This window comes from Nelusetta ayraudi, unplaced genomic scaffold, assembly GCF_046127955.1.
Source record: "Nelusetta ayraudi isolate G7.1 ecotype Tasmania unplaced genomic scaffold, CSIRO-AGI_Nayr_v1 ptg000003l, whole genome shotgun sequence".
NCBI lineage: Eukaryota > Metazoa > Chordata > Actinopteri > Tetraodontiformes > Monacanthidae > Nelusetta > Nelusetta ayraudi.
In genome coordinates, this window is record NW_027466053.1 from 2,555,001 (window position 1) to 2,580,000 (window position 25,000).

The following is a 25,000-nucleotide window of genomic DNA, read 5'->3' on the forward strand; positions in this document are numbered from 1 at the left end:
ATGCTGGATGCTAAGCTAGCCTGGCTGGTGTGTCCCAGGTTGTTTTGGTTAGCTTGCGACTTCACGCCCTGTATTTTACCCTCTGAAAACACGGTCTGGATATGGAAATTATATATTATTTGATTGCAAATGAGAATAAGTAGCGAGCGCGTGTGTGATTGTGTGCTTTCTAATACATCAAAGCGTGGGTAAACATAGCCATTATTCACGTGCTCGTCCAGCCAACTATGTTTTTTTTTTCTCCCTTCAATGTGCTCTGTGACGCTTTCCTGGTATTCTGACCTGATTTAACATTTGTGTATATGTCTTGCGATGATCTTGAACCACACGTCTGTTGTGTGTGTGTGTGTGTGTGTGTGTGTGTGTGTGTGTGTGTGTGTGTGTGTGTGTGTGTGTGTGTGTGGGAGCGGAGCCGCCGAGCTAGCTGCTCCAGGCAGCCTGGTAAGTGATGTTGCGACACGGTTGCATCAGCCCCCCCAGTCATTCCGCCGGTTGGTTGTTTAGTTGCTCGTGAGAGCAGTGATTTCACCGCTGTGCTCACTGTAGTGTAGCTCATGTAATTACATTTTTTTTTCGGGTGTGGGTTTGACTTAACAGAACCCCCCCGCCCGCGCGCCTGATACTCATCATTTATCATCCCTGTGTGGTTACTCATTGACCTGGACGTCTCCCTGCTCTGTCAATAGGCTGAGGCTGTAAAGTGTGGTGTCGGTCCACTCTTGAGTTCGCCTCCACAGCAGTCGCAGCAGGACTAATGAGAGCGTCCCATCAGAGGAGCATTCCTGCACATTATGCAACCGTGGGATTAGACGGGCAGGCTGCTCACGGCCTCCGGCTCTCCGCCACTTGCAGGGCATAGATTTCATTTTATTTATTTTATTTATTTATTTTTATTTATTATTATTTATTTTTTTTGGAGGGGGGGGGCAGTAATTCGCCGGAGATGCTTGCACGTGGCTTTTAAATGTCATACAGAGGCTTATGTGGCACGATGCCTCTGGACTCTCTCAGCCCGGGAGATGCCTTCAAGCTGGGCATTCTGGGAAGTGTTGAGAAGAGGTAGGCTGCTGCGTCTCTCGCCTGTCTCCTGGCACTCTGAGCTGCGCTCATGCCCAAGGCCGTGCTCCAGTCCTCAGTTTGCCGGACCGGACCGGCCTGAGCAGAGCAGCCTCACCGCTTTGCCTTCAGGGAGTTTTTTTGCGCCTGCGGTGTAAAACGGCGCCTCTGTCTCGCTGCTGTGATTGAGTTTGCTGGTAGGTGTGCTGGCCTCTCACGTGGGAGCCGGATAGACGGCTCTTTGTTTGGTCATTAGTTGCCAAGGCAGTACGAGGAAATACACAAGGTTTGTGTCCCTTTTCTGTGCAAGTGTGTGCTGTGTTTTTTCCTTTTACCTTTTCTTTTCTCTTCTTCTCTTCTTTTTATTTGCTGGGATTCGCTGGCTTCTCGTGTGTAGCAGCAGCTGGTTTTTCTGCACAGACAGGTTAACTTGGCCAAGAGAGCGAGAAGAGCAGGAAAAAAGAAATGACATAGTTGCTGCTCGAAAGTTTGTTTCCTGGTGGTTTTTGTTCCACTCACAAGGGGAATCCACTGTGGCCTGCTACAGCAGACTGTGTGTGTGTGTGTGTGTGTGTGTGTGTGTGTGTGTGTGTGTGTGTGTGTGTGTGTGTGTGTGTGTGTGTGTGTGTGTGTGTGTGTGTGTGTGTGTGGCCACAGGCCTTGAGCCCTGCCCGCCGAGTTTCCACTGGGTTCAATCCGGGATTAGTTGGCTGGCAGAGATGCTGCTGAGCTTTTCTGCCAAATCAGGTCTGGCTGCAGCGACTCCCGTCGCACAGCGAGCAGCGAGCTGCGCAGGGACGGAGGCCCCGGCTGCAGCAGGTCGTCCCCAGCCGAACCCGTGCCAGGGTTGAGCCGCCTGCGGAGAGCTGGAGAGGCCTTAAAGCCCCGAGGGCCCTCGGCGCTGTCGCTGTTTACGGCTCATCCAGAGGCTCCCGGGCGTCCACTTCCTCCCGGGGAGGGAATGTTTCCCACCGGCCCGGGGGGGCGAGCAAAGCTGTCGCGCACTCTTACTGAGGAGAGAGAGGAGCGCTGTGTCGGGCGGCAGGTGCCGCTCCGTCTCCATGCGCTCAGCGCCACCGCCGCCGCCGCCTTCAAGGGCCGGGAGGCGACCCGGTCTCCTCTCAGCAGGTACGCTCCCACAACAGAGTGCCGTCGCAGGCGACCACGTGCGTGTTGGCGATAAGGTGGCGCCGAGTAAACACGGAGACGGAGGCTGAGATTGAGCAGTGAAGCTGACAGGAAGTGGAGCAGAGTGGGACTTCCTTCCCCTTTCATCGGTTTCTGCTGAGATTCATGCTGTTCAGTCATTTATATCTTTACTTTCTCACCTGTGGATGGACCGAGGTGCAACCCATCACCCCAAAGATTCTCCTGCATTTATAATCACGCTACACAACCAGAAAGTCCTTTTTCTGCTGTTTACCTGCTCAGTGAAGGTTTCTGGACAGGAACCTGCTTGTTTAGTGTGTGTGTGTGTGTGTGTGTGTGTGTGTGTGTGTGTGTGTGTGTGTGTGTGTGTGTGTGTGTGTGTGTGTGTGTGTGTGTGTGTGTGTGTGTGTGTGTGTGTGTGTGTGTGTGTGTCATTGACCGGCTGGTGAATGAGCTGCGTGTTTCAAGCCGCCTTGCAACATGTGACCGGGCGTGCGAGCTGCTCTGTCTGTAGCAAAAACACACGGCGCACACTGCAGTCAGTCAGTCAGACGCACATGTGTCAACACACACGGAGAATGCCAAGAATTGGGTGTTGAGCGCAGAGATTCCATTTGAGTGTGTGTGTGTGTGTGAGAGCTGTGGAGACGTTGCGCAATGTTTTTCCAGCGAAATGCAGGATTACGTTTATAAAAGCTCACCTGTGTGTTTGTTCAGGACGCAGCAGAACACTGAAAAACAACAAGCGGTCCGTTTTAAAAAGTATTGTCAAGGCTCTGTAGACCTGGAACCCCGAGGAAGCAGGGACCAAATTGGTAACGGTTGCAACTGTGTAGGGGCCAGTGGAAACGTTACCTTATGTTTCCATCATTCTCACTGTATAGGAAGAATTGCACCAAGTTGCACATTTGTGGAACACTCAGGCCGTCCGCGATAGCAGAAATGCAGCAGCTCCAAAGGGAAGTCCTATTCTGATGTACACCACCCCTCATCTGTTTGGAGGACAGGATCACCTGAGAGAGGTCCCTCAGGAGAAGTGCCTACAGAAAGGACCTCACCCTTGCAATCAAACAGTATTCAGCATCTGTTGTCTTGTAATGGCAGAGAACCTCTTCCACTCAGCCACCACCACAGATGAAGCCATCGAGCCGTAGCTTTCCCTAAGAGCATTCATTCTTTCGCAAGTGTTGAGACAGCGTCACCGCCCACTGACATGCGGCTGTACTTTTTTTTTGAAACATTCTTTTCACACCTAGACGGACCTCCAGCCTAATGTGTTACGCAGTATTCCAATAAATGCATTTCCTTTACCTCATTGACCGTGTTGCATTGTGCATTCGCCGTACTCTTGGCACGGTTTCTTTTTCTATGCACATTTACTAGCATACTCAATCATCTTACTACATCATAAAACAAACTTAACACGAAGGTTGCATTTCATCCCATTAGATGCAATATAATCAATAAAAAAACAGAGTAAAATCATGGTATGGTAATAATGTAAAAAAAAAAAAACCCAAACCAAAACTTCCAGTTGTTTTCTTTGTTTTACTTCATTTGTGTTCTATCAGTACTCTGCACTCTGCATTAGTGTTGCCAACTCCCCAGTAAGGAAAGCCGCTATTGGCTGTCCTGAAAGTCGCTAGAAGTCGCCAAATGACGTCATCGTCTAATTTGCATGATTGACAATTTGCACTTGATCGCAACGTAACAACACCAGGAAAAGTCACTAGAGTTGTCGCTTGTCGCTTTTGACAAAAAATAAAAGTCGCCATGGGGAGAATAGCAACTTTTTGTGGGAGAAAGTCGCCAAGTTGGCAACACTGCTCTGCATCAGCTTTGTCTGTTTCGACAGAGACGTTCTGGGGCAATGAGGGCAGCCAATAGGAGACATTCTGAGGCAATGAGGGCAGCCAATAGGAGACGTTCTGGGACAATGAGGGCAGCCAATAGGAGACATTCTGAGGCAATGAGGGTAGCCAATAGGAGACGTTCTGGGGCACTGAGGATAGCCAATAGGAGACGTTCTGGGGCACTGAGGGCAGCCAATAGGAGATGTTCTGAGGCAATGAGGGCAGCCAATAGGAGACGTTCTGAGGCAATGAGGGCAGCCAATAGGAGACATTCTGAGGCAATGAGGGTAGCCAATAGGAGACGTTCTGGGGCAATGAGGGCAGCCAATAGGAGACCTGAGTGGCTGTACTTGTGCCGATTTGCTCGGCCCCAGTATTGAGTTTGTTTGCAAAGCAGAAACGATATTGTGACACCAAGTGGACACATTGAGAACAGCACTTTCTTTCATTGAAAAATTGCAGTTTTTATATTTTGCGAAATCATCTCGCGGGCCGGAAAAAAACACTTTGCGGGCCTGATCTGGCCCGCGGGCTGTATGTTTGACACCCCTGTCCTAGAACATTAATGTATAAGGGTGACACGGTGGTGCAGTGGTTAGCGCTGCCGCCTCACAACAAGAAGGTTGTGGGTCTAAATTGTCCGTAGGTGTGCATGTGAGTGTGAGTGGTTGTTTGTGTCTATGTGGCCCTGCGATGAACTGGCGACTTGTCCAGGGTGTCACCCTGCCTTCGCCCTAAGACAGCTGGGAGAGGCTCCAGCAGACCCCCGTGACCCTGAGCTCGGGACTAAGCGGGTATGGAAAATGAATGAATGAATGAATGAATGAATGTACAATGTACTTAACCAAGTCAAGCCACTGTACAAGGCAACAAATCGCTTTCTCAGTGAACTCAACAATCAATGTAGGCTAATACCTGATAAAAACGACGGTCATTGGAGCTCAAAGAACTCTCAGCTTCTTGCACTTAGAAGCTCTACACCATTTTTACAAATAAAAATGAGTTCACAACAGGTAAGTGAAGGAGAAGCATCGAGTCACTTTAAAAGCTTTATAGTAGTTGGCTTTTTGTTTTCGTACGTTTGCAAGACATCTTGTGGGCTCCCAAAGGATTTTTTTAATGGAGGAACCAGCAGTTAGCGAGATCTTTTTCTTGGCTTCTGGATCAACTGCAACTTTTAGAAGGATGCTTTTTAGATTTTCTTGTGTTGGAATTGCTGTTACATCCAAAACGGTCCAAACGGTAAATCAGCTCATCCTGGTCCTCATCTGAGAGATCTTCTTTTAAGGCTGTGTTGATTCCTGTTCCAGATTCCTGTCTGACTGACTCACGTACTAAAGAGGACTTTCAATAGAGCACTGCAAAAGCAGGGCAAGGGCAACGGGGAAATAGCCATGGTCTTGAAATCCCTTCAGTAGAATTGGGCCCATGGATTTCCACTCCTCTTCTTGTCACTTAGGGCACAGAGATGGAAGCCTCGGGTCCGCCCCTTCAGCTGTGTGGTCCATCAGCTCTGCCCAGAATGCAGCATCTAGTATCTCATCCAGTATCTCATCCTTGAATTAGCCTATAATCTCCTCCAGTAGATTAACCTTATACAGTTTTACAGTGATGGCCGTGAAGCTACTTGCTACATGGCCTGTAAAAGCTAACTTTGGAGGAATGTCTGCTGTGTTTGTAGAGGGAAGCACGCTGGATGAATCGGTTCCAGGTGCTGTGTCTACAGTTATGAGAGCTGAGCTTGCTATGGACAAGATGACAGATGTGATGCTCAGGTCGGCATCGATTTGGAGTAGAGGTTGATGTGGCATAGTGTCATCCAATTGACTCGCTATGGGTTCTTCAACATAGGGGCCCTACAATTACTACCTCACATACCTGTGTGTCTATGAAAGCACCTGTGTCTGTTTGAAGTTGCTCATCTTTTTCATGCACATCATTCAGTTGTCCATCCATGTTCACTTTTGAGTTTCCCCATTGATCTTCTTCCTCACCCTCATCTATTGGGGCCTTAGTGCACAGATAAAATCTCAACACCCCCATTTTTAGTACCTGTACTGTTCTCCAACTGTAATGGCTTCATGGATTATCGGTTCCTCCTGAAAGTCTTGTGCTTATTTTCTCCTTTTGGGAAGAAAATGTATTTAGATATGTCTGCTTTTTTTGGAATCTTTGGGGAAACCAAGAGTCCTTGCCCTTTCTGTTAGACATTGGCAGCTTCATGTGGCCCCCGGGCCTCGGATTGCCCACATCAGAGTTCACAGCAGCAGGCTACAACCGTAGATAATGATGTGCTATTGCCATCTGTGGATCGTCTACGTTGCAGTATACACATATAGGAATGAATAAATGACAGCGGTCCCCGAGAAGAACGTCCATGGTCTTCTGTCTTTCTTTCATTCTTTCGTTATTTCTTTAAAACATAATGTTTCACTTTAGTCATCATGGGAATGCTGTGCGCTAGTTGGCCAAATGAGCTGCGTGCAAGTCCCACCGAAATTGGCCGGTTGGGGAAATGTGAGAATATGCACGATGCTTATAATAGCTCCCCACATCCACCAACTCCAGCTTTATTATTACACACATAGCTGTGTAGCCCGAGTTCAGACACTGTTGTCTGCGATACGAACAATGACAAATTTAGTCAGCTACAACACGCTTCCGTAGAGCCATACCTCAGTTTGACACAATCACGTGACACTGAGCCTTTCACTTTCACGTTATTTTTGCGATCATTTTCACGGTATACAGTGACAAATTATCGCAAAATAACGTGATAGTTTCACGTTCTAACCGGATACTGAGCCCTTTCTTCCCTAGGGTGGCTGCAGTGTGCTTGCGTACTATTGAGCACATTTATACAGTTTTTTAATAGATTCAATTTTTCGCCAGTTTCGGCCTGCATGCAAAATTTGGTGAGTTTTGAGTATTCTAAGGGGGTCAAAATGGGGTGCGAAGCCACACAAGAACGAGAATAATTATAAAAGAAGAAACCAAGGAAATACAGTTGGGTCTTTCGCCCTGGCGACAGACTTGCTCTGTTCCAGAACTGGTCTTATCGCTGGAGCTCAGTCCCAAATTAAGCAGACATAAAGAAATAATACATTTCCAAGAACGTCCGACATTTTTGTCCTACAAAGCTGCATCAGAGGACTAAATCACAGCATTTTGTGTTCATCAAGGGTTTTTTGTCAGTCGCTGGAAGGAAAAAAAGAGTCGGTGCTCATGCGTCTTGCTTTAACGTGCGTGTCGCTGCCCCCTACAGGTCCCTGGATGCGCCGCGACGCTCCGTCCTTGGCCGCGCTGTGCTTCCTGATGGCCGGGAGTTGACCGCCAGCACCAGGATGACGCTGCGCGAGCAGCTCAGGGGGAAGATCTCGGCCGCCTTCTACCGCCACGGCTTGCTGTGTGCCTCCTACCCAGTACCCATCATCCTCTTCACCTCCGCCAGCATCCTCACCTGCTGGTAGGTGCCTTCCTCCCTGCCAGTTCAGACACAGGGAAAGCACTTTGGCACCCATACGAACGAACGAACGAACGAGCGGCTCGACTCACTAATGGACCGATTGCTGAGTTTGCCCTGAAACTAATGTTCATTATTTCCTCGTCCGCGTCTCCCTGTTTGCCTTTCGCCCCGTCAGCTCACCGGCGGCCGAGTCGAGTTCACTTACCAAAATGAAACTGTCCCCCGAGAAAGTTCTGATTATCTCTGCCTCTGATATGGGTGATTCACTTTAATGACTCACTGAAAGGTGAGTGTTTGGCTGTGGAAACTCGCTGCCGCTGCTGCTGCCGCTGCCGCTGCTGCTGCCGCCGCCGCCGCCTGCGTGGCTGCCGCTGACTGCAAGACAGACGGCGCTCGCTTGTCCACCGTCACTTTCATTGATTGGAGATGAAATGTAGGTCAAGCTGAAACAAGTGAATAATTCAGCGACAGCCGTGCGGGCAACTGAGCGAGGTTCTCACACTGGGGGAGAGGCTGGGGGTGCTGCAGCTGGGAACCAACTCCATGTAAAGTTAATGTGGAGGAATTCGGGCGACTGCAGCACCGCCTGCTCGTAGAAATTCACCCCGCTGCTGCGGCGGGAACCTTTGTTTCTTCTCGTTTTAATCGCTTGATTTCAAAATCATTTATTTTTCATTTGATTAGTTCTTTCCAATTCACTTTTTTTTGTTTCCTCACTGGAGTTGCAACCAGTCACTTTTTTTTTTTTTTTTTGATTCTTCAGGCGTTTCGTGTCGCCGAAAGTCAGCGTGATAGATTTGTGAGTCTAGGTGAGCGGCTCTGGTCTCCAGTCCCACCTCTCACCCTGCTGACGGCCGACCAGCTCAGAGAGAGAAAGCCACGGGACCGAGAGGACAAGCGGCAACTCTTCTCAAACAGCCATCTGCGCACACAAAGCGCTCGCCCTGCGGGCGCGGCCACACAGTCGTCCACTTCACACGCACGCACAGTCGCACGTCTCCCAAAGCCTCCCGCCGTCGACCTCGTAGCGCCGTCCAGTGGCGCGCTGAGCACACGGGCCGCTGACCACCACTGCAGGGAGTGGCGGGGGAGGGAGGGAGGAGGGTGGGGGTGGAAGGAGGGAGGAGGGAGGGAGTGCTGGGGAAGAAAAGATGTTAAAGGCAGGAGGCCTGTGAGAACACTGCCCTGGTCTGGAGGGGGGGTGGGCAGCCGCACAAAAGAGGCCATTGTGGATGTACAGCGGCCAGGGTGACTGGTGGGCGGGTGTGGGGGAGGGGTGTGGGAGGATGGGGGAGGGAGGTGGGAGGATGGGGGAGGGAGGTGGGGGGGTGAGACACAGGGTGAGTGAGCAGCGCACCTCTTGTCTCGCTGATAAGCCAATTCCCAAAGGAGAAGCAGCTGGGAAGAACGTGTGTGTGTGTGTGTGTGTGTGTGTGTGTGTGTGTGTGTGTGTGTGTGTGTGTGTGTGTGTGTGTGTGTGTGTGTGTGTGTGTGTGTGTGTGTGTGTGTGTGTGTGTGTGTGCGCGCGACAGATCAATATTGTTTAAATAAAAACAACATGTTTGAGGAGCACAGCGGAATGACGGACACATTTTGTGGTGGATCCTGTGTAATTCCTGCCATGTGACTCATGGGTGCCGTGTCATATCTGCTCTCACCACCAGGTAGGTGTGTGTGTGTGTGTGTGTGTGTGTGTGTGTGTGTGTGTGTGTGTGTGTGTGTGTGTGTGTGTGTGTGTGTGTGTGTGTGTGTGTGTGTGTGTGTGTGTGTGTGGAGCAGTGAGGAGGAGAGCAGAATATACATAGAACAGCGTCATCATCCACACGGGATTCCTCTTTATTGTTCTGAATGTAAAAAACAACCCTGATGCAGACTGCAAACACACAATCAGCTTTCACTTCTTTTCTTTCTTTTTTTTTTTTAGTTCTATTTCTTCTGCTTTTGACTCCGCCCATTACAGTCATCCGCTACTGCCGGCCAACCGCTTTCAGCCACAGGCCGATTCCCTTTCCCTCGTCATATCTTATCTCGCCTTGAGAAGCGGCGCCGAGGCGATAAACCGGAGTTATGATTTGATCGCCTCCAATCGTCCATCTTGAGTTCTGTCACCTCTGCCTAATCTGGCAGATCGACGCAGTTCCTCTGACCGGGCACGTCAGGGGGGATTAGCAGGAGGGGAAATATTGCAGCGTTATTGGCGGCGGCGTTGCGTAACCTGCTCGCCTGACGCCGTGGAGCGGCGTTCTGTTTTTTTGGTTGGACGTTTGATGTTGTCGCTGATGGCATTCTCCACCTCCACCTCCTTCACCACTTCCTCCTCCACTTCCACCTCCCCGATGACTCCCCGAGCCAGCCTGACTCCTGAGAAATGGCTAAAACCTTGAAGAAAAACGGTTTCGCCCTCGGCTCCGCCTTCCTGCTGTCTCTTGGTCTGTTAGCTCGACCGCTGAGTCACCGCTGTGTCACACTGGGCTCTTTGCGTAATGAAGGAAGGAAGAGCCGAGCGTGTTTTCCCGCTCAAAAGAAACTTGTTTTATAAGCTCACACCCATTCTTTCCCCAGCAGGAGGGTGTTAGTCTCTCTGACCAGGCGCTGCAGCAGCACCGCAGGCCCTGGTTTCAAGTTCCTGGGAGTCGGAACATCCGCCTCCCCTCTCACACACCTGTCTCACTCAGCCGCTTCTCAGTCTGCTCTGATCTCTCTTCACACAGACTCTGCTTCACACTCTTCTCCTCCCTTTTCCTCTATTAATTATATACAAGAGCTCCACACGGGCCCTAAATGGTCGCCTCTCTACAACTTCACACAGTGCTAGTAAATCTTACATCGATGAGTAGTCATTTTTTTATTAATGAATATATTTTGTTGCAGACAAACTTCTGATCCATTTTCAAACCAGATCAATTTAAAACATTATAGTTTCTTATCTTACCTGATGAAGCTTCTCTGTAGCTCCTTTATTGTTTCTCTGGGCAGGTTGGTTCAGAACTACCCGTCGTATTTTTGCAGCATGCTGAAATCTGCGGGGTTCTGTAAGCAACGACCATGTGTTGCAAACGGCTGTTTGCAGGAAGCAGACGGTCGGAGGGGGGGGGGGGGGTTGGGGGTGGGTGGGAGGGGTCTGTGTACACGTAGAAGCTCGTCAAATAAAGATTTTGGGCCCGGTTCAAACAGCGGCACCGGCAGCAGCACTGGGTTCCGCCGACTCAGCCGACTGCGATGCTAATGATAAACCAGCGGCGCCAACGCCAGCGTTCTATATTTTGTGGTGCGAAGTGTAAGAGTTAATAGTTGAAAATAGATCAACGTGCACGCTCGTCCTAGTTGGGAAACCTCTGCCGTGCACTCTGTGACCTCCTCCTCCTCCTCCTCTGCCGTGTCTCTCCTGCAGCTACCCGCTACTGAGGCTCCCCCTGCCAGGGACCGGCCCCGTGGAGTTCACCACGGGGGTGCGAGACTACAGCGTCCCTTCCCATGAGCCTCAGGGAGACTTGGGAGAGCGGCCCGACTGGGTAGCTAAGACACGCACACACACACACACAAACACACACACACAAACGCACACACACACACTCAAGTCAAGCAGAGGTCATGGAATTCCGTGATGCCCGGCTGCCGCTCAAGGCCCCAGTGTGCAGGCTTCATAGGAAAGGCTCTCGCTTTTGACACACATTGAGATGATGATCGAGGCGGTTGTGTTTTCCACAAAGTGAAGTCCGCATCAGTCTAACCTGCGTGCTGTTTGTGGCCTCTCTGTGTTTTGGCCGCAGTATCAGGGTCCGCCGGTCGCCTACATCCAGCAGGTGTTGGTGAAGGCGGCCGTGTCTCCGTGGGACAGCGGCCTGGTGCCGGTGGACGTGTTCCGCTCCCCGCTGGGCCGAGCCTTCGGCCTGCTGGAGGAGATCCGCAACCACGTCTACTCTGACAGGTGAGCTTGGGGTCCTTAAGAACCGAAGGACCCAAAATGAATTGTACGCTTTAGCAGGTGTTTAGCTGCAGAATAAAAGATAGTTTGCAGGGTGAAATTGGGATCTTTTCGCTGATGAAAACAGACTGAAAACCCAAGAAGCTGCCAGATCCCTTTCAAACTCAGCGCACACTCACCACACAAGCAAAGTGTCCACCGCGGGGGCTCGGGTGGCTGCGGGGAGTCTTGGGTTTCGCTGTTGTATATGTTGCGCGACACCTGCTAAGCGGTCGGAGGTCCAGCCAAGCAGCCATGGGGATGAAACCAAATCCGCTTCCCTCCCACTGGAGTGAAAGACAAAAGCTGTGACAACAGCAAGAGCAACACGGCCTGATGTGAAGGCTCCTGCATCGAGGAGGATGGGGGGGGGGGTGCAGCACATGCCTGATAACATCAGCGTCGGTGCCTTGTTCCCCTCCCACATCTTTACGAAGTGTGTTTAAGTTCTGCACCGACAATCACAAACAACTACCCCCCCCCCCCAGCTCCGGCACTCGCAGCCTGGAGTCGCTGTGCCTCCAGGTGACCGACCTCCTGCCTGGCCTGCGGCGCATGCAGTCGGTGCTGCCGGAGCACGGCTGCCTGCTCGTCTCTCCCGGCAACTACTGGCAGAACCAGCGGGAGCGCTTCGACTCGGACCCCGACCTCCTCAGGACCATCCAGAAGCACGAGCCCAAGGGCCTGCACACCTCGGCCACGCTGCGAGGTGGGTCACAAATGAAGCCCCTCCCAATCCTGAAGGAGGGAGGACACATCTGGTTTTCATTCGTTCATTGTTCACAGCTGTGCCCCTGGAGTCTAAGGTCAAATATATCTACTATATATATGATATTAATAATAAAATGAAGGGTTTGTAAATGTGTGAAATATGAGACCTTTCATTTTGCTCGCCTTCCCCGTGAGGAAAGACGGGCTTGGCAGGATCTCTGGTGAGATTCTGCTCCAATATGAAGGTCATTACGAGGGAGTGGACGAATCCATTCCAGGTCTTCTAAGTTAAAACCTTTGCTGGTCTTCAAGAGTAATAATAAAATTAATGGGATGAGGGCTGGGGGGGGGGTCTGAAGGGGATTAGAGGTATCAGAAGAAATAAGCAGCTTTCACCCTGGGGGGAGAACAAGCAGATCAATTCCTCTGGGAATTTCCTCTAAAGCTTTGCCCAGTGACACAGTGAACCAGAACACCTCCGACTCTGGGCGCTCGGCCCGCTCGGCCCGCTCGGCTCGCTCGGCTGCTCGGGGACGAACAGGGATCCTGGAGTGTGTTTCCACCCACAGCCACCCACACCAGCAGTCACACAGCTTTCAGTTGTCCTCACAGCGAGGGGGGGGGGGGGGCGCCTTTACAGAGCCGGAAGCTCAAACTCAACTTAGCCGGTGTGCTAGCAAACACACCGGCCATCAGGTTTCAGAGTCGGCTCCTTACACCCGCTTAGATATTATACTGATCATTTTGTGTCTACAATGTCTGTTGTTCCACCGTTGCAACGACGTCAGTTTTTTCTTTTCTTCCTCTTGTGTGTTCACACATGTGTGTCTTGCAGACCTGCTGTTCGGGGTTCCAGGGAAGTACACGGGGGTCAGTCACTACAACAGGAAGAGGGTGGTGACGTACACCATCACCGTCGTGCTGTCCAGCTACGATGCAGGGTGAGTTCATGTGAAGCAAAAAAAAAAAAAAAAAGAAAGAAAAGGTTTTGTTCACTGATTTCAGATTTCCGCAAAAGCACCATGCACCATGATTTTAAACCAGCGTTTCTCAACTGGTGGGTCAGGACCCTTAAGTGGGTCCTGGAGCTGTTTTGATTAGGTCTCGGCTTTGTGGGAAGCCCCCCCCCCCTTTTTTTTTAATTTTTTAATTTTTTAGCTAAAAGGCAATTTTAAAATATATATTTATAGGGGAAATGTTGGGCATTTATTTTTCAAGACACAATTAAATTCAGTCATTTTAATCATTTATTTACTGGACATTTTTATTTTTGTGGTATAAATCTGAGTGCTGTGGAATAAATTTGGGTTGTGACCTCATTATAAGGAAAAAAACGTGGGTCCTCCTGAGACTCCACCAGTTGAGAGCCGAACACAGAGTTGATCATCGCAACATGGACTTTCCACATTGGGATTAAAGTTAAAGTACTTGTTTTTTTTTATGCTGGACAAGGAGGCTGTATTTCTATTTCTTATTGGCTCATGCACAACGATGACTTTCTGAGCCCAGAGCTCTTCCTCTGGACCTGAAGTTTTTTCCCCAGCTATGCTGTCTTCTGATCTTTGTGTTCTGGCGGCGTCCAGGTTCCTGGGCAGCCTCCGCTCCCGCCTCAGGCAGCTTCACCCGTCGGCAAACTGCAGCCTGCGCGACGACCACATGGTCCACGTCCACTTCAAGGAGGAGATCGGCGTGGCCGAGCTGGTCCCCCTGGTCACCACCTACATCATCCTCTTCGCCTACATCTACTTCTCCACACGTGAGTCCGTCCGTCCGGACCGGCCGCTCCCGGCCCGCATGCCCACCGTCACCTCAGGGTTTTCTTTCCTCTTTTGTCCTCGCACGCCTCGCCGCCAGTTAATCTCACAAATGTGCCGGTGACTCAGCCTCGCTGGGCTCGAGGGCGAGCGCGTGTCAGTGTGCCAAGGTTGTGCCTGTCTGGCGCAGGATAATCCCTCGGCAGGAACAGTGGGAACGCACTCACCTCACCCCCGTCAGCCTGTCGGTGCGGCCGACGCCGCTTCAAGGAATAAACACGCATGCACGCACACAAAAGCTCATTAGTTGAGTCACAGTTGGCGTCTCGGTCGAGGGCGTTATTAATACACTACTGTGTACCCTACCAGTCAACAATGTGGACACATTCTTCTGATTTAATGGTTTTCTTTCATTTTCATGGCTATTTTCATTGTAGATTGTCACTCAAGGCATTATTAAACAAAAAGTGTGAAATAACTCAGCCGAGTTTTATATTTTAGATGATAGTGATATGATAGATGATAGGTGAAATAGCCACCTTTCATATAAAATGTGTTTAGGTATTTTACATTTTTCTCTTTTGCCACATTAATCCACATCTCTTGGTCATATAGTTGATGTCTTCAGTGTGGATCTACAGTGTAGAAAGTAGTCAAGACAAAGAAGAAACAGGTGTGTCCAAACTTTTGACTGCTAGTGTAAGTCCCTCAAAAATGTAGCCAAAAAAATAATAATCAACCTAAACTACACACTTTCCTGCATAACAATTCCTAACATAAGAGTTCTGATGGTGCAAAGGGGAAACCTCTTGTTCTTGTTAAATACTGTCCATAATAATATATAATAATATGTTGATGATAACATTCATTCATTCATTTTCCATACCCGCTTAGTCCCGAGCTCAGGGTCACAGGGGTCTGCTGGAGCCTCTCCCAGCTGTCTTAGGGCGAAGGCAGGGTGACACCCTGGACAAGTCGCCAGTTCATCGCAGAACCCAGAGAGAACCCACGCAGACACAGGGAGAACATGCAAACTCCACACAGAAAGGTCCCAGGCCCGGAATCGAACCCACAACCTTCTTGCTGTGAGGCGGCAGCGCTAACCACTGCGCCACCGTGTTGCCCTTGATGATAACTAGACTACTTAGAATAATACTACTTAGATAATAAATTATCTAATTATTTATTATTATTATTATTATTATTATTATTATTATTATTATTATTATTATTATTATTAATAATAATAACAATAATAATAATAATAATAATAATGATAATTAAAGCTGCAAGCAGCGTTTGCGGGACTGAGCCGCCGTGGCTGACGCTGATTTTTCAATCTCGTTTTTTTTTTTTTTTTTTTTTTAAAGATGCTGTCAAATGTAAATTATAGGCCTTGATGAGACAAACACGTGGATGTTTGAATGACGTCTGTAGCACTTTTGTAAAGGAAACTGCAGCCATTTACAGTATAGTGTGTGTGTGTGTTGAAACAGAGGGAGAGAAACACAGGCGTTAGGGCTCCCAACCTGCAGCATGTGTGTGTTGAAACAGAGGGAGAGAAACACTGGCGTTAGGGCTCCCAACCTGCAGCAGCAGAGTTAGCTCCGCTAGCTCCGCTAGCTGCGCTTTTTCCGCTTTGACAACCTTGGACATCTAAGCTTAGAACTCAGCCATTTCGGCGTCTACACGAAAGATATTGGTATCATCTTTTAGCTAAGGGCTTCAGCAATCTAACTATATATAGTTATCCGGGGTGTGAATAATGGTGTAGGCGTGGTCAGTGAAAAAAAATGACTTTTTTTTTTTTTTCGTTGGGGGGAGCTCAAAGAATTTCAAATATCTCACTTCCTGTTTGTCGGATTTTAAAAATTAGAGTGTACGCGACGTAGAGCTTGATGAGACAAACGCGTGGGTTTTTGTTGCACAATTTTTCGATGTTCCTAGAGGGCGCTAGGTGCATTTTTCGTTTTCCTTGTGTGTTTTTCATTGAGTTAAATGGGGTTCGAAGCCGGTTGTTAATAATAATAATAATGATAATAATAGTGAAGAAGAAGAAACGTTATAAATACAATCGAGTCTTCGCCTTGCGAAGACCTGCTCTGATTTGAGCAGGACTTCGCTGAGGCTCAGTCCCGAATAATAATAATATGAAACGTTACAAATACAATCGAGTCTTCGCTGAGGCTCAGTCCCGAATTATTATTGTTATATTTATTTCGAACATGTAAGAGAGGAAAGAGAATTAAAAAGGATACAAAACCAAATACACACAAGAAAATGAAAAATAAATTATAAAAAAAAAGAGCAGGTCTGCGCTGGGGCTCAGTCCCAAAAAATATATATAAATAAAACAGCAAGGTAAGAATAAGTAAGCAAACACCAGTGAAAATACACGCTCATGTTCATGTTCGAAAGGGGGTAGGAAGAAGTAAAGACTTATATATTCCTACACCTAGACTCAAATAAAAATACTAATTTATGAACTAAATTAACCCTTTAAGCGCCAGAATAATATTTTTGACAAAATACTTTGTCAACGAACAAACCGCTCGGCGATGTATTCTCGGTAAAATTCTCTCTCTCTCTCTCTCTCTCTCTCTCTCTCTCTCTCTCTCTCTCTCTCTCTCTCCCTCCGCTCCCACTACAACCACTTCTTCGTCTCCTCGACTGAGGCGGGCTTTCTCTCTCTTCATACTCCAAAATCTGAATCCAAACACCCCCACAAATGCTGCTCAGATTGAAGCCACAGGTGTCTGCCATCTCCTGGTGTAAAGTAGTAACTACTTTCAGCATATCTACTTTCACCATATTTGCCGCTATGGCCTGTTTAATTCAGCAATGACGCTTGTCGCAATTTTGTGACCATGGCGCCTAAAGGGTTAAGTTTATATAACAGAAAATAGATTACAGAAAACAACAGAAAACAACTCTTGCAGGTCTCAATACTTACACATACATATATTTTGATGACAGGCCAACAGCTGGAGATCCGTTTCCTGTTGCGTGCGTGCGTGCGTGCGTGCGTGTGTACTCGCATGTTCTCTGAGTGTCTTCCTCTTCTTCTGTCCTCCCCGCAGGTAAGATCGACATGGTGAAGTCCAAGTGGGGTCTGGCCCTGGCGGCCGTGGTGACCGTTCTCAGCTCGCTGCTCATGTCCGTCGGCCTGTGCACCCTTTTCGGCCTGACGCCGACGCTCAACGGAGGGTAAGAGGACCTGACCGCGTGCGTCGTCCCCGCACTGCTCCGTTTGTCAGCCCTTCACAACACAACGCAACACAGCCAGTGAACACATGTAGTCATTTTGTGCAGGTTTTGTTGGCAAAAGACTTTCATGGGCCGAAGTGGAAATACTAACATCAAAAGTCAATGACTGAGGAGTCGCCTGCAAAAAGAACCCGGCGGTATGAGTGAGTTTTTGCAGACAGGAGTTGTTAGCCAGCTGTACTTATGTTGCAATGCATATCAAGCCTGGTTTACTTTTTGATGATTTAATGAAGATAGACTGAGGGGCGGGTACACAACCATGGTATTGGCAGCATTCCACTTTGTTTGAAAAGTGTGTTACAGAAGATAAAAAAAAACAGGGCAGTTTTTTATCTTTGTGTGCTGCTGTTGGAACAGCTGCAGCTCTCGTGTTGGTCTTTGGTAGAGGATGTGACCTGCTAATATTTACTGCCCTCCAGTCAGATACACTTTGATCCTTATCTTTACCTCACTGAACACCGAGGACTCGTTTGTACGCTTTCTTTTCTTCTTCTTCTTCTGTCTGCGCGCGCCCACGCTCCACTTCCTCCTCGCTGCTCTTTCCTTGAATCTTGTTAATGTTTCCTGAGGATGGATTGAAAAAACAAAAGTCCCAGTGTTATTGTGCGATGACCAGGTGTTGGAGACTTTGCATTGGGTGGGCGGGGACGGGAGGGGAAGCCCTCCCGTCTGACGTCCCCGCAGTCGTCCAATCGCAGGAGGACGGCGGCAGAGCCGACGTCGTGGCGTGATCACGGCACACCGCCGCGCGCCCGCTCACTGGATCCGCGCGGGGCCGCGGTGGGCGGAGTCTAAAAGCTGCCGCGTGTTGACAAAGAATCACGCCGAGGCCGCGGCGGCGGCGGCCGCCACGCACGTGACGGCCGCGTCCGTCCGTGCGTCCGTTTCCAGCCTCCTCATGTTTGCCCGTCGTGCGCCTGTGTCGGCGAGTCCGTCTGATGTAATCTGGCTGTTGACTCACTGCTGCCGTGACCCACATGTGCACATGCAGGTGTGGTGCAGTCTTGTAGCCCCGGTGGAGCGGGAAATGTTTCTGTATTTTATTTGATACGGACGTCACAAATCCATCAACGCTGTCACAGTGCACAGCTTTAGATGCTTTGCTTTGGTGTTTTTAGTTTAACGTAGGCGGCTTCTCCAAAAACACAGCTTGAACAACAATGTGAGAGGAGATGGATACAATTTGTGAATGCAGCAGCGATATTAATATCAATAGACAGCAACAGAAGTTAAAGTTGTCTCAAATAGTTATTTAGCATTGGGTTTTCCACTCTGTGGCAGTTTGTTTCCTGTTGGTCGGGGCTGGTTAGGGTGCGGGAGGGGCTGAGACGCTCGCAGGAGTTTTCTTAAAAGCCGTATTCAAAGGTCAGTGAGCAGTCACAGGGAAGCCTGGCGCTCCAGTCCAAGCGGTCAAGTCGGCTGTCGGCCCATTGTTTCAGGCGGCTGGGAAGAAGCCGGAGGAGGCCGACTGTTTGTTCCTGGACCGAGAGCTTTCAGAGCCCCGGACAAATTTTTTACGTTGTTCAATTGCCTCGTCTGCTGTAAAAATGTCGACCAGCAGCAGCAGCAGCAGCAGCAGCAGCCTCTGTCCTCAGGTGCCAGACAGCCACTCCAATGTTCCCCAGGACCTTTTGAATGCCAACAGCAATGTGGGAAATGTCATTTTCCCAGGAGTCCCTGAATTGTTGCATCTATTAAAGAACAAATCCAGTTCCCTTTTTTCTTTTTCTTTCTAATAATTTCAAGTCTGCCAGTGTTTTGTTTTTTTAGTTGGTTTTTTTTTCTCCAAAAAATAGAAATAAATCATATTAATCCTGTTTGCTGTTCCCAGGGAGATCTTCCCCTACCTGGTGGTGGTCATAGGACTGGAGAACGTCTTGGTCCTCACCAAGTCAGTGGTGTCCACACCCGTGGACCTGGAGGTCAAACTTCGCATTGCTCAGGGTCGGTCCAGAACTTCCCATTGCTGCATGAATTTACCCCCCCCCCCCCCCCTCTCCCCCCACTAACAGACCGGCCTCTTCCTCTCCTGTCCAGGCCTGAGTAACGAGAGCTGGTCCATCATGAAGAACATGGCCACTGAGCTGTGCATCATCCTCATCGGATATTTCACCCTGGTGCCGGCCATCCAGGTAGCGCCCGGTTCTTCTCCCCAGCCGTTGCCCCCATATTTTTACGTGATGGTGTGAATGATGTGTCACACTCAGCGCCGATCATCCTAAGGAAAGCAGTGACTCAAACCAGAATGCTGCAAAGCCAGATTGCAATTTTTAAATGATTAAACAAATCCCAAAGTGAAATTAAGTCAAAAATTAAAATCTCATTTTAATGCTTGGAGTTGTCTGATACGAGATAAGAAAACAAATAAAATATAATAATGAATACACGTGAATATGTTTCCAGGAGTTCTGTCTCTTTGCCGTGGTGGGTCTGGTGTCCGACTTCTTCCTGCAGATGTTTTTCTTCACCACCGTCCTGTCCATCGACATCCGCCGCATGGAGGTGAGCTTCGGATAGGTTTTTATCGTCATCATTATTTTTATTATTATTATTATTATTATTATTATTATTATTATTGTTATTATTAATATTATTATTGACTGAGGAGCTCCCGCAGCGTTCACGACAGTTTCCAGACTCATTGTTCTTTTTCTTCTCCTCCTCCCTCCATGCACGAGCCCTCTTACCTAAACCTCGCTAATGCTAAAACTCTTCATTGTGTTTTAGCTCAGTGCCGTCAAATGAGCATTAGCGCCGTAAGCCTATACATGTATACACACACACACACACACAAAGGGAGAGAGGGAAAAAAAATCTCATCCGATTAAAGTGCCCTTAATCCTTACATCCCCGTGAGCCGCCCCCCCCCCCCCACCAACTCTAAACACCTCCCTGCACCTCCTCCCCCAGCTGGCCGACCTGAACCGCCGCCTGCCGGCCGAGGCCGGGCTCCTGCCGGCCAAGCCCGGCCCGCTGCGGCCCCGGGAGGCCCCGCCGCCGCCCCGCCCCTCCCCCCACACCATCACCCTGCAGACGCCGGCCTTCAGAAACCTGAGGCTCCCCAAGAGGCTGCGCGTCGTCTACTTCCTGGCTCGCACGCGGCTGGCGCAGCGCATCATCATGGTGAGATGAACCCGGGGGGGGGGGGGGGGGGGGGGCTCACTGTGAACCGTTCGCAACCAGTTGGCAAGCGGCTAGTTTGAGCAGCAGCGCAGTGCCTCCAGCTGACCCCCTCCTTTCTCCACCACCAGGCCGGCACCGTAATCTGGATCGGCATCCTGGTCTACACCGACCCGGCCGGCATACGCACCTACCTGGCCGCCCAGGTGTCGGAGCAGAGCCCCCTGGGAGACCCCGGGGGAGGCGGCCTGCCCCCCCACCTGGGCGTGGCCCCGGTGTTCCGCGGCGGCGACCCCACCGGCACCCTCGACATCCACGCGGCGCCGGACGCCACCCCCGTGCCCGAGAACCAGTCCCAGGGCCACGACGCCGCCGCCAACAGGGCGGGGTCCGCCATCGCCCAGGCCCCGCCCCCCGTGCCTCAGATCACCTGGGGGGCGGAGGACGAGGAGGGCTGGAGGAGGCTCTCCTTCCGCCACTGGCCGTCGCTCTTCAGCTACTACAACCTGACCTTGGCCAAGAGGTGAGACTGGCAAAAAAAACCTTCTTCTCCTTCTTCAATTCTTCTTCTTCTTCTTCTTCTTCTTCTTCTTCTTCCCCTTCAATTCTCCTTCAATTTTTCTTAGACTTGTATATGTTTTTTTATATTTAGGTATTTTTTAAGTGTATGTGCACATTTAACGAATACTTGCATACATATACAGGTACTACCCAGAAAATTAGAATATCCTGAAAAGGTTGTTGTATTTCTGAAATTCAACTTAAAAGGTGAATTTGACATATTATATAAAGGAATTATATGCAAATCAATATATTTCAAGTTTTTATTTCTTTGGATTTTGCTGATCAGGTCTTGCAGCTTTAAAAAAAAACAAACTCAAATTTTATAATAATTTTCTGAGTTTGCGTGTAATGGCTCAATAAAATTTGTTGGTTCCATCTTTTATGTTAAATTGCCAAAATAAAACACCTTTTACTTGGTATTCTAATTTTTCGGGTAGTACCTGTATTTATCTCTATATATATTTTATTTATATATACTATGTAGACTTGTATATAGTATAGATCCTTATTGTACTCCACCAAGTTGCATACTGTTTATAGTTTATGTATTCTTCCGGTTGCACATTGTTTACTTGTTTACCCTTACTTTTTACTTTGTACTTATTCTTTGTTTTTATTTGTTTTTTAACCTAAGTAGTAGAATAGAGTGAAATTCCTTGTTTGGCATGTATAAACTTGGTCAATAAAGCTGATTCTTCTTCTTCTTCTTCTTCTTCTCCTTCTTCTTTTTTCTTCTTCTTCTTCTTCTTCTTGATGTTCACGTGAACTTATAACATATTTATGTCATAGATAAATGCTATTTGTGAACATATAGCAGTTAATACAAGCCACGCTCTTCTATGAAGATGTGTTGTCAGCTTTTCCCATCACTGCCGTCTGTCCTTCAGGTACATCAGCATCCTGCCGGTGATCCCCGTCACCGTGCACGTCAGCCCCCAGGAGGCGCTGGATACACGCCACCCTCAGGACACCAGGCACCCCCCGCCTCCACCCATTCCCAAAGTGTCTGTAGACCTTCAGACGGACCTCACGCTCTACAAGTCAGTCACCCCTCGAGCCGGCGCCAACAGCTGGCAGCTGTTTTTCGTGCTTTTCATGCATGTTTTTAGACAAAATGTTGCTGGGGAATTAGCCGTGTTCTTCATGGGATGCTGGGAGACTTTTTCAACGTCAAGTGTGTAATATTTGGATATTTTGAGAGGACACAGTGACATCAAGTGGTTGCCCTTTAGATTGCGCACTCAAACTTGAATACCTAGTCCACCTTCTTCCTTGTGGGTTTAAGAGGAAGTGAGCGTTAAACATGAAACCTGCTGTTAGGCGGGCTGGTTTGTCCATACCGGGCTTCCTTGCAAATATTGTGGTGCACGATAGAAGCTAACTGGGAGCAAGACCCTTGCTCTTGCACTATGTATATTCTTATACATAAATAAAAACCGCTTTATGGGTAAAAAAAAACAAATTACCTTACTGCGAGTATACACTTTTATTAATGTATTTATGGGTCGTATGTTAAGTTTTTACTCATTTAAAAATCAGAAATTAGGCCAAATTCTACACACTGGACCTTTAATATCACAGCCTGGTGCTGCAGCAGTGGACGTTCTGGACCTGGCGTCTCTCCTGCACCCTCGCTGAACTGATTGCACCAAATATTTGCCTCCTCTCTCTCACATGTTATCCTCACCAAAGTGGAAAGGATTCCAGGGTGTTGCAGGGTCAAGGCCGCACAGAGATTATGACCACAGAAAGTAGGACGGCTCAGGGGAAGAGTGGGACCGTCACAGAGGAGGCCAGTTTGTTGAGTTTGTTGAGGGCTGATTGTTTGGAGTGCAGCGTTGTACGTTCAGCTTTTTTTTTAGGGGGGTGCTTTCATTATTTTTTTTGTTGAAGCGTGTCAAGAGTCACTGGACCAATAGAGATCTCAAAGACACACACTGGAGATGAAGAGTGACGCTGAGGGAGAACCAGGCTCTCCTGGAGAACCGGTTTCTGCAGGAAGATCTGAGGCAAAAGTTCACTTCAGACGGTTGAACAATTTTTTATGTATTTATTTATTTACTTTCCCCCCCACAGTATGGCTTCCTGTTGCCTGAAGGCTGTGATGCGCAGACTTGTCCTTAAGTGTGTATTTACCGAACAGCTCTGTAGATGTTTTTTCTTTTAAGCCCCTGAAATTGTTTTACATGACAAAAAAACAAAGAACATACTTAGAGAGAGACTGCAGTGCAGGGTGTTTTTTTCTCTTGGTCAGCTCACTGTTTACTCTGACGGCCAGGCACGCAGCCCAGGTCATTAAGTTCTGAAGAAATGTGATTCAGTCAGTGTTGGGAGGTTTGAGGAGGCTTGTTTGTTGCTGGTCTACAAGTGACTGCTAACTTTTATAAAATTCAATTCAATTTTATTTATAAAGCAACAACAAAGTTGACCAAAGTGCTGCACAGAGATTAAAACCAGAAGAAACATAAAAACAAGTTAAAACAAATGAAGGAAGGTTCTGAAAGGTACTAAAAGAGTGAATAAAGGAGTTGTAGACGCAGTTTAAGGACACAGGAGCGCGAGAGAACAGCAGGGTTTTAAGGTTGGCTTTAAAAGACTCCACTGAAGGCGAGAACCTGATAAAACCAGGCAGTGCGCTCCATAGCTTGGGAGCAGCCACCGAGACACCTCTGTCCCCTTTTCCCTTGAGTTGAGTTCAAGGGACAGCCAAGAGCTGCTCGGAGGAGGACCTGAGAACCCGGTTCTGGTCACGACCCCAGCGGCCTCGCTCTGCACCAGCTGCAGGCGGGATAGGGACAAGTTGGCTGAGACCGGCGTATAGGGCGGTACAATAGTCCAGTCGGGATGAAATCGGAGCATCTGCGATGGTTTTGAGGTGGCTCAGTGAGAGGAATGCTTTCAGCTTGGTGATGTTGCGCAGATGGAAGGAACAGCCCTTCACCACCACTGCTAAAGAAGAAAAACAAACAAAGTTGCCCTGATTTGCATGACTGCAGTAGTGGTTTTCAATTGCATCACCTTCACCAAAAATTGTTTTTTTGTTTTTGTTTTTTAAATGACACTTTTTAGCCTAATAATGACAATTTAATCTCCTGATTGAACTCAGTCAGTGTGAAACCTGAGGCTGTTCAGATGCACACAGCTGATCTCCTGCCAGGGATTGAGGGAGGAAAATAGGCTCACATTCCCTTTAAAGCGCTCCACAATGGAACGTTATTATTCTTTTTAGTACAGTTAGTTGAGACTGGATCATTTTTCACGGCACAGTTGACATTATCCCACAGTCCACCAGTGTGACACGGCACAGTGGTTGAAACACAATGATTCGCTGCATCTTGAGGGGAACGAAGGTTCCGACTTTAAACCCTGTTTTGCTTTTTAACCTTTCAAGACGGACGCACAAACAAAACACACACTCGCTGAGGAAGAAGTCTTTCTTCTTTGGGAGTCCTCCCAGCTCTGCCAAGCCAGGCAGGCGGTGTGGACGAGAATCTTTACAGCACCCCCTGGTGGCTGCCTGCAGTACACCCCCCCAGCTGAGAGCTCTATGGGTGTAACATATCAGACATGATGGTTTAGATTTCAATGGCGAGCGCTGCTCTGCTCTGCTCCAGTTGGCAGTCGCCATTAGCAGTTTCTGCAAGCGTCCACATTTAAAAACATGGCTTGTTTTGTTTTTGTTTTGTTTTGTTTTGTTTTGTTTTGTTTTTGCTATGGTCACAATCTGAAGCACGGTTTTCACCTGGCCGCCCTTGCACAAGGGAGCGGCGTGCCGTGAACTTGACCCCCAAGGAGGAAGGTCGAGCTGTTGCATTTATCTCTGGACAGTAGATACAAAGGCTATCGGCGTCTGTTGGGTCAGTGTCACAGCACACACACACACACACACACACACACACACACACACACACACACACACACACACACAGATGACAGCTGGCTTGTATGGCTTGTTTAGCTGACCCTGAGGCAGAAAGAAGGCCAAGCAGATAAAGACGGACACACTGTCACCGCCTGATGTTGCGCCACAGGACAGTTTATTCTTTTACTGCCTGTCGTGGATCAGCGCGTGCAGCAAGAAGGTGAGGCCCGGTCG

General features: G+C 48.7%; 1 protein-coding gene across 4 annotated transcripts in view; it reads left to right on the forward strand.

Annotated features, from left to right (window-relative positions):
- Window positions 1-25,000, forward strand: part of scap (SREBF chaperone) — a 34,072-nt gene that overhangs the window by 953 nt on the left and 8,119 nt on the right. For 2 of the 4 annotated variants that reach the window (XM_076029342.1, XM_076029350.1), the window contains exons 2-14: window positions 7,324-7,524; window positions 10,916-11,036; window positions 11,295-11,452; window positions 11,977-12,197; window positions 13,035-13,140; window positions 13,783-13,955; window positions 17,034-17,160; window positions 19,052-19,164; window positions 19,258-19,352; window positions 19,624-19,722; window positions 20,131-20,343; window positions 20,472-20,863; window positions 21,792-21,944. In XM_076029342.1, the coding sequence (XP_075885457.1) occupies window positions 7,403-7,524; window positions 10,916-11,036; window positions 11,295-11,452; window positions 11,977-12,197; window positions 13,035-13,140; window positions 13,783-13,955; window positions 17,034-17,160; window positions 19,052-19,164; window positions 19,258-19,352; window positions 19,624-19,722; window positions 20,131-20,343; window positions 20,472-20,863; window positions 21,792-21,944 (2,093 nt within the window). In that variant the 5' untranslated portion in view covers window positions 7,324-7,402. Of the gene's footprint in view, window positions 1-941; window positions 1,060-1,900; window positions 2,185-7,323; window positions 7,525-10,915; window positions 11,037-11,294; window positions 11,453-11,976; window positions 12,198-13,034; window positions 13,141-13,782; window positions 13,956-17,033; window positions 17,161-19,051; window positions 19,165-19,257; window positions 19,353-19,623; window positions 19,723-20,130; window positions 20,344-20,471; window positions 20,864-21,791; window positions 21,945-25,000 lie in introns of those variants that run through there. The other 2 variants (XM_076029334.1, XM_076029357.1) reach the window with 2 other exon arrangements.